Here is a 9,254-nt window from a genome sequence, read left to right on the forward strand (position 1 = left end):
TTTTCGGCAACCCGTTTGCTAAATCTTTCAACTAGGTGATTACCTATATAGCTATATGTGGCTCTAGGGGACTCCTTGGCCGAATGGCTTATGTCGCTGACTACGAATCAATTGCCCTTTACCGATGTTTGTTCGAGCCTCACTCTAGGCATTGGATCCCTCATGTAAGGAAGGTGTCCAGCTAGTTTATAGAAGGTAGGTGGCGTTACAACGAACCAAAACAAAGACCTTTTATGTCCCCCCTTTTTTAAAAAACTTTTTACCCCCCCCCCCCCCCCACTCTCCTCTACCTCTACCCCTTCTGACAACATTTTCTTCTTTTTCAACTTTCACATCAATAAAATTTAATTGTTAATGGATATTTGAAGCCACCGTCTACTATATCTTTCAACTAGGGGGTTCTATTTTTGGTTTGCATGTTTTGCTATTTGTGGCTCTGACGGGGCAAACGCTGAATAAATGAAAGTGTTATTCCAGTTAATATGTCCTTACCGGCTAATAATTGAAATGAACAAATGAACCATCAGACTGAGTATACCTGTGCAATACCAGGAATAGATAACGTAGCAATTTTTCCTTGCGATTCAAGGAGTTGCGAATAATTGTTTGGTCCATTGAGCTGCAGTTGTATATTGTTATCACTCTGCGTCATAAAGGTAAATGAAGTGTCCTTTCCAAGGCTGTCATCAATTGAAAATCTCAATCTATTGACTTTAGAGTTTACCGAATCCCTCTTCTCTGACAAAAGCTGTGAGATACAAAAACAGTGACATTAAATTTCCTTCAATACTAAAATTTCAAAAATAAAACTACCTAATTTTGAACGATATTGACCGGCAACAAACTTCGACGCCAGATAATATGTAAATATGGGTAAATGTGGGTTCAAACATCAATTTGGTCGTTGAATTCTTCATGGGAGTAAGCCATCCAACTGGCTTACTGAAGGTTAGTGGTTTAACCCAGGTGCCTGCCCGTGATGAAATAATGCACGGATAGGCAACGGGGGTCTTCCTCTCCCATCAAAGTTGGAAAGTTGCCATATGATCTTTATTTGTGTTAGTGCGATGTCTGACCCAACAAAATAAATAAATTGAAATAGAGAAATGTCTTACCATTACATTTTGGTCGAAGGCACCAACAAGACTTATACTCCCCTTGTCAAGATACGTGTAATATCGTCCACCAGTTTCTCTTGCAATGTCCCCAAGTAAAGTATCAGCTTGTTGTGATACAGATATAGTGTGAACCACTATTTTCTCAGCGATTACTTTTTGGCGTGCAGTGTTTATATCAACCTTAGTATTTTTGCTATTCTTGCCGTCAGAGATAAGAATGATTTCTCCATTTGCTGCATTACCAAGATGTCTTTTCAAGACCTAAATAAAGAAGATTCAAATGGAAAGGTGAAAATAAAAAAACAAAAAAACCCAACAAAAAACGTTTTCTATTTTTTAAATACCTGTAATCTAACCTCTCACTAATAGTGTTGAGTAAACTTTTATTATTGACGTAGTTCAGAATGTGCTTTGTAGAATCAAACTACACGTACGACTGTGCATAATTTCAAGCACCCGAATGAACGTCTAGTTGTCTGAGCGATATTCCATGGCATCAGGTTCGGGTTCGATTCCTTGATAAGCTTTACATTGTTTTATCATATGGAATATTTCTCTTTACATAATAAAACTTTGCCAGACATGCTATTTTGAATTTTTAAACTAAATAGAATATCATCAACATTTCTGCAGTTACAATTTTTATGTGATTTAAAAAGAGATGTAGAGAACTAATCTACATGTACAGTAACTGTTATAAAGTAACGAATCATTTTAAATAGCTTATCAGTTTTAAGACCTTATCATGACAATAACACCTGCTAATTCGTGTGTATTGTCCTACATCCATTAGTTCATTATTTCTGCATTTATTGCTAGATTATCTAAATTAATTGCTTGTCAGCAAGATAGAAAAGCTAAGTTGAATGAAAGTTTGATTTTGAAGTTTCACTGTTCAATTTACTTTAAGACGTTAAGATATCAGGGATACTAGTCTTTGAATTTTTCATAAGTTTGATTCTAATACAGATGCTCAAAATGGGTGATATTAATTTGTAACCATCAAAACATGTAAGTTCGTGTTTCTTCTTTAACTGCCCATTGAATCATTGAAAGGAAGCTATTTCGCTGACAGAAAGCCTAGAGTTAAGCATTGTTATTTGATAGGCTCCTTTCATAAACATTACTGCCAGTTGGGGCTTTGAGTGGCATATGATAATTGAAAAACACACTTTGCATGGAACCAAAGTTGAAATTATATCTGGTCTTTTGGAAACATTATGGTCTTCCGTGACCGAGTGGTTAAGGTCGCTGACTCCAAATCACTTGCCTCTCATCGATGTGGGTTCGAGCCTCACTCGGGGCGCTGAATTCGTCAAGTGAGGAAGCCACCCATCTGGCTTACGGAAGGTCGTTGGTTCTACCCAGGTGCCTGCTCGTGGTGAAATAATGCACGGAGGGGCACCTGGGGTCTTCTTCTACCATCAAAGCTGGAAAGTCGCCATATGACCTATAACTGTGTCGATGCGACGTTCAACCAAACAAAATAAGAAATAAATGTAGAATCATTGGTTTAATAAAGTTCCGTTTAAGATGTACATGTAGCTAGGAAGCATCACTTGTGCTAAGTTTGGTTTGCTACCGTTTGGTGATCAACGTGCCCAATCGCCTTTTTAAAATCGACATAATATTACCCTTACGTCACAAAAGAGGTGATACTGAAGCTATTTTTTGACCTCGTCTATACAGGTAACTCCGCCCGCTCAGCAAACTTTTTTCCGGTACGAGGTAAGATTAATTTACGCAACAAGTCTGTAAAATACACTGAATGAATTTGTTTACTTTTGCCACATTTACAAGATAATAGGTTGAGTTAAATACTGTTGAAAGGGGGGTTTAACTGAAAAGAAGAAAACATACTAATCGTCATTTAAATTGTATTGGATCTTGCCATAAATTTTTACGTTGAGCATGCACATTACATTTTGGTCGCGCATGTGAAAAAAAAACGGAACAATCTAATACATTAAAGGCATTGTCCAGCCTAAATGTCAGTGTCTTTTGCTGCATACTTTTCTTTTATATAATGCATCTCGTCCGTTCATAATATAGACTTATTTTTTGTTGTGTGCAGTCCCTGTATTTTGGCAGTTGCTTCGCCTCCCCGAATGTCGGAAATCCATAATGGGTGTATCTGTGAATACTCATTAATTTTGCAGCACTTCATGATTAAGGTTTTCAGTTATAAAATAATCTGAAAATAAGTTGGTTACTCTTTTGAAAATGCTTCGCTTGTCATTGGATCAAATAGATGTTTGAACTATAAATTTAATTTATTGTCCCTTTTTATGACAACGTATTCGATGGCGGCGATATTGGTCCTATTTTAGGAAATTGTAACCCTCGCGTCTTGTTATGTTTCCAATACAAATATAGTGTCAGAGCGTGCGCTTTATGTGTGCGTGTGTGAAAGTATCGGACGGATCAATCAAATGTTAACGCGAGTTAACGTCAAGATAAAGAAAACGTACGCATTCAACTCTTCCAACTGACACTGTGAATAAATAATTTATTGGGGAAAATAGCTAGCGAAAGGGGCGGGGTTACTTGTTACGATTACTCCTAAAACGCTTCAGCTTCGCCGCTTTATGACGTAAACGTAAACTCGATTTCAGAAAAAGTGAAGTGGCAACTGGATCTGCAAACAATAGTACGAATTAGTCAATGCAGCGAGGGGAGGGGCATCAGCGGTGTTACATTTTGATTATCTTTTTCAAAGAATCTGCTAATTAAATTGTTTACATTATGTGCTTTATAATAATATTCTTTTATATTTGATTCAAATGATATTAACTTACCTGTATTGCTTCACTTAGTCCACATCCAATACATGTACCCCCTTTGGCAATTGTTGGTATAGCCTTTTTTAGATTATCACGATCAGCTTGTGTATTGACCTCTGTCAAGTGTTTTCCTACTGTAGCGCTTGAATTAAATGAAACTATTCCTAGCCAACTTCCTTCGGATATCAATTGCTCTATGATATACTGAACAGTTTGTTGAAGAGTTGCTATTCTGGTTCCCTAAATAGAGATGACAATAACAAAAAACTTTATTTTCTCAAACCCGAAGGACAGCGTTGACTGGAAAACTAAGTCAGCGCTCGGTATTCCATTCCACGCGATCAGGACTTCATTCCAATCTGCCCTTCGGGTTCGGAAAACACTTTCCTTATTCAAGCATTTATATTAGGACGATTCCTTTGCCTACCGTTGATATAATTACAATATTATTAAATATATTGTAACTTGAAAATAGCTCATCCACGATGAAGTAATAATATGACGACAAATTATGACGTCAATTTGCGCAAGTATAACTTGTTTTTTCTCTAAAACGAAATTTGGCTATCTACTATCCTGAAAATTTTGTCTTTCCCAGCTAGGTAGGAAAAATATCGGTCTATTGAATGATATGTCAACTACATGTCTGATCAACCCTCCAGGCCATTATATAATCGGTTAACTGTGAGTAGTTAAAACCTCATTCTAACACAGCAAGCAAATAAACTACATACATATAGAAGAAAATCAATCTACGGTTATTTTGCGATGACCCATGCGCGTGCAAAGGAATGTTTTGGCTGTTTCATATAACGCCAAATCCCCGCGTGCAATTCATTTTATGAATGAAAGTCACGTGACGTTTGTAAATACTAGGGTAAAATCGAGGTATCCGCGTACATCATCAACAACAACAAAGTCCGGCTGCAATATGGCACAAACAACAAATCTGTTGAGTACGGGAATAATCTGCATGTTTGAGGACTGGTGGGTAATTGATGAAAGGTTTGATGGCCATGTTACACAATATTTGCTGCAATCCTTAAGCAATGGGGAGAATTTCAACAGCCAAATCCATGTTGTAAAAAGTGGTAAACACTGTTGTTTCAAGTATGTCGTGTTAGAATCGTGCGATTTATCGTAGAACAACGAGAGTGTTTCATTCTTATGCGAAACAATAAATCACTCAGGCCTACGGCCTTCATGGTATATTCTCATGCATAAGAACTCAAAACACGGGTTATTCTAAGTTAAACCACGCTTGGGAAGTTATTTCTTAATTAAATGCCATTCTATAGAAATGCTTTCTTATTGTCTTGGCATTGTGTTATATCTGTTATTTGTTGTAGTTTGCATTTGCTATAAAACACTGACAAACATTTTTACTCATGAGTTTGATTGTTTTAATTATCTTATTGATTTGTACTTAATATAAAGATTTTATCTTCATAGTAAATGTCAATACATCTTTTCTTAATAACATGTCACAATTATAGCTACGATGAATTATACAATCTTATCATACCATTGACATAAGTAAACAAACCGGTGTCGCGTGAATATCACACGCGTGGTAATATTACCACGCGTGTGATAATTACGCGGCGGCGTGAGAATCGCACGGTTCCGGGTATAGCCATGATAATCGCACGGGCGGTCTTAGCTTTAGATATATATACCAATATGATACATAAAATTATTCAGGAATGATTTCTGCATCAATGGGTATAAAATAATTGGGTGTTCAGGCGCGTATCAATTCGGGGTTGTGCATCAAAGCCACAAACTTTGAAAAAAATGGGATTTTTTTTTTCATAAATATAATCAAGTCTTTCTTTTTAGAATAGTTTCAATATTTTATCTGAATTGGACTGATATGAATATTAGGAATCCGGGGGCAGACAATGATTTGGAAAACACGTGCGTGCATACTAAAATATAATAATATTTTGGTAAAATTTTTATTTAAGGGAAACAATTATATTCTGTATAAGCGGACTATTTATGTGCGTGGAAACATAAGTATAGCATTGCATGCTCTCCTTTTTTGAAAGAAATAATGAAATCTACCTATCTTCGAAATCAATTATAAATATATTTGTTACTGTTTGTGTACTGCAATGAAACGAAATGTTTAATGATGAGCTTTATAGAAACCAGGGGCGGATAATAACTGACGCCTTTTTGATAGAGAAATATGACGTACAGCGTAACTATGTTAAAATATACGGGTGTTGTTAGTTTTAGAGTTAGACATATATACAAAAACCACGTACAAGATTATCAAGAACGATATCTAATATTCAGGTGCGTAGCAACTCGGTCTGTGCATAAAAGCAACATAGTTTTAAGAAAAAGTAAAGTTTTTTTTTGTTTTTTGTTTTTCATAAACAAAATGATTCAGACCTTTTTAGAGTAGTGTTAAATTGTTAATACTTCTCCGTACATTTATTTTTAAACCGAATATTATGAACTGATACAATCTTTAACAATCCAGGGGCGGCTAGTAACTGATACGAACTTTAAAAAATCCTAGGCGGGGCGGCTAGTGAGGAGTATACTACGATAAATGTCTATGCGGGCGGCGTATATATGATATACCTATATAATGCAAAAATGATTCAGAATGGCTTCTGCGTCTATTTTTAAAACTTTATTTTCCAGTGCGTGGCTTGAGGCCATCGCAAGGGTGCACATTAAAATGTAATAACATTTTGATGAAAATATATTTATTTCTATTTAAATTAAAGAAAATAATTATTCTGTATTGAGCAATTATCTGCGTGGTAACAAAGCATCCTGTGGAATTAATTTCGAAGTGATTTTTCGGTGTAGTGCATTAAAATCAAATGTTTAACGACGAGTTGATTCTTAAAAGAAACAAGACATAAGCGGTTACTTAGCATTTTTGCGGTTCGGCGTGTGGCCATTAATATTAAATGGACGTTGTTAGTCTAAGTTGGAACAACTGATACGTATTAGACCTTCCTGGTTTAAGACATGTATAAAATACGAGTACGATGTATTAATTTTTTTCAAGAATGATTCCAGCATTTAATGGCGTAATTTTTTTAATATTCAGGTGTGAAGAAACTCGGGTGTGAGCACCAAAGCAACATATGTTAAAAAATGGAAAATTAATAAAGTATTTCATATTAAAATTTCTCTCAAAAGGTTTCCGTATATTATGATAATTACTCGGCGGCGTGAGAATCACACGGTTTCGGGTATAGCCGTGATAATCGCACGGGCGGTTTTAGTTTTACACATATTTACCAAAATGATACATAAAATTATTCAGGAATGATTTCTGCATCAACGGATATAAAATAATTGGGTATTCAGGCGCGTGTCAATTCGGAAGTGAGCATCAAAGCCGCATACCTTGAAAAAAAAAAGGATTTTTTTATGAAAATATTTGCCTTTCTTTTTAAAATAGTTTAAGTTTTATTCAATATATTTTATCTAAATTGGACTGAAATGCTTAACCACAAGCTGATAAATTATAAAATAATGCAGTGCTTGGATTCATGTGTGTAGTAACTCTATATTGAGCATCAAAGCAACATATTTTGAAAAAAAATGGGAAAAGTAATAAAGTAATTCATATTAAAAGTTGTCTTAAGGTTTCCGTATCTTGCGATAACTACGCGGCGGCGTGAGAATCACACGGTTTCGGGTATAGCCGTGATAATCGCACGGACGGTCTTAGTTTTAGACATATGTACCAATATGGTAAATAAAATTATTCAGGAATGATTTCTGCATAAACGGGTATAAATAATTGGGTATTCAGGCGCGTATCAAATCGGTCGTGTGCATCAAAGCCACATCCTTTGAAAAAACGGCGTGAGAATCACACGGTTTCGGGTATAGCCGTGATAATCGCACGGGCGGTCTTAGTATTAGACATATATACTTTGAAAACGAGATGCCCAAGGGCAACATGTCGAGCCCGCCGGCTGACAAAAGGACTCGGAGTTGCACACGAAACTCTGTCTCACTGAGACAAACATTTGTGCCAAATAAAACAATTGTGTCAGGTTATTTTATAATCCCACATTCAATGACAAAGTTATTGTCCGGACAAGGTCAATTATAGCAACATTTGACCTTGAAACTCCAAGTGTGACCTTAACCTTTGAGATATTGACACAGGTGTTTGCGCGCGATACGCCGTCTCATGGTGATGAAGAATTGTGCCAAATTATTTTAAAATCCCACATTCAATGACAAAGTTATTGTCCGGACAAGGTCAATTATAGCAATATTTGACCATTAAACTCCAAGTGTGACCTTGACCATTAAGATATTGACGCCGGTGTTGCATGGTGACAATTGTGCCAGGTCATTTTATAATCCCACTTTCAATGACGAAGTTATTGTCCAGACAAAGTCAGTAATAGCCGTATTTGACCTTTAAACTCAGTGTGACCTTGACCGTAAGATGTTGACACGGGTGTTGCACGCGACACGCCGTCTAATGATTGGTGAACAATTGTGATAAGTTATTTTAAAATCCCACAATCATTCAATGACAAACTTATGGTCAGGACAAAGAAATACGGACGGACACCGAACAGCCATTTGGACAACGGGCTCTACAAAAAAAAAAACGGCGTCAGAATCACACGGTTTCGGGTATAGCTGTGATAATCGCACAGGCGGTCTTAGCTTTTAGACATATATAACAATATGATATATAAAATTATTCAGGAATGATTTCTGCATCAATGGGTATAAATACTTGGGTATTCAGGCGCGCATCAAATCGGGGGTGTGCATCAAAGCCACATACCTTGAAAAAATGGGATTTTTTTCATAAAAATAACTGTCTTTCTTTTTAGAATAGTTTCATTATTTTCTATATATTTTATTTAAATTGGACTTATATGACCAATCTCTCTATCAACTTAATGATCCTAGGCTCAAGAGTTTTTGAGTTATCATCCGGAAACCGATTGCATACCGACCGACTGACAAACATCTGCAAAACAATATACCCCTCCTTCTCCGAAGGGGGGCATAAAAATGTCAATGTGCATGTCAGAATGAAAACAATCGAGGCCTTCTTTTGATTAATTTTCTAATTTATCAAGGTTCATCGTTCTGATGCTGCAGTATTTAACCACCCGGACTAACGCCTTGATTACTAATAAACAAGGAAATAAAGCTCTATATATTCTGCGATAAACAACGGTTGACGCATGGACTGGTAAGAGACCATTATGACATCAATTATGACGTCAGATTACAGCATGACGTCCGATATATTACCCCTCGGGTAAATGAAGTCTAACATAATTTTTATCTAAGTAGGTCAATCAAAAAATATGAGCCGTGTCATGAGAAA

At 36.2% G+C, this 9,254-nt stretch overlaps 1 protein-coding gene across 2 annotated transcripts in view; it reads right to left on the reverse strand.

Moving 5' to 3' along the window:
- Positions 1–9,254, reverse strand: part of LOC123526443 (calcium-activated chloride channel regulator 1-like) — a 40,346-nt gene that overhangs the window by 5,843 nt on the left and 25,249 nt on the right. For both annotated transcript variants that reach the window (XM_053522972.1, XM_045305589.2), the window contains 3 exons: positions 3,917–4,141; positions 1,116–1,379; positions 539–748 (listed from right to left, as the gene is read on the reverse strand). In XM_053522972.1, the coding sequence (XP_053378947.1) occupies positions 539–748; positions 1,116–1,379; positions 3,917–4,141 (699 nt within the window). The remainder of the gene's footprint in view (positions 1–538; positions 749–1,115; positions 1,380–3,916; positions 4,142–9,254) is intronic.

This window comes from Mercenaria mercenaria, chromosome 14 (genome assembly GCF_021730395.1).
Source record: "Mercenaria mercenaria strain notata chromosome 14, MADL_Memer_1, whole genome shotgun sequence".
In the NCBI taxonomy this organism is placed as follows: Eukaryota; Metazoa; Mollusca; class Bivalvia; order Venerida; family Veneridae; genus Mercenaria; species Mercenaria mercenaria.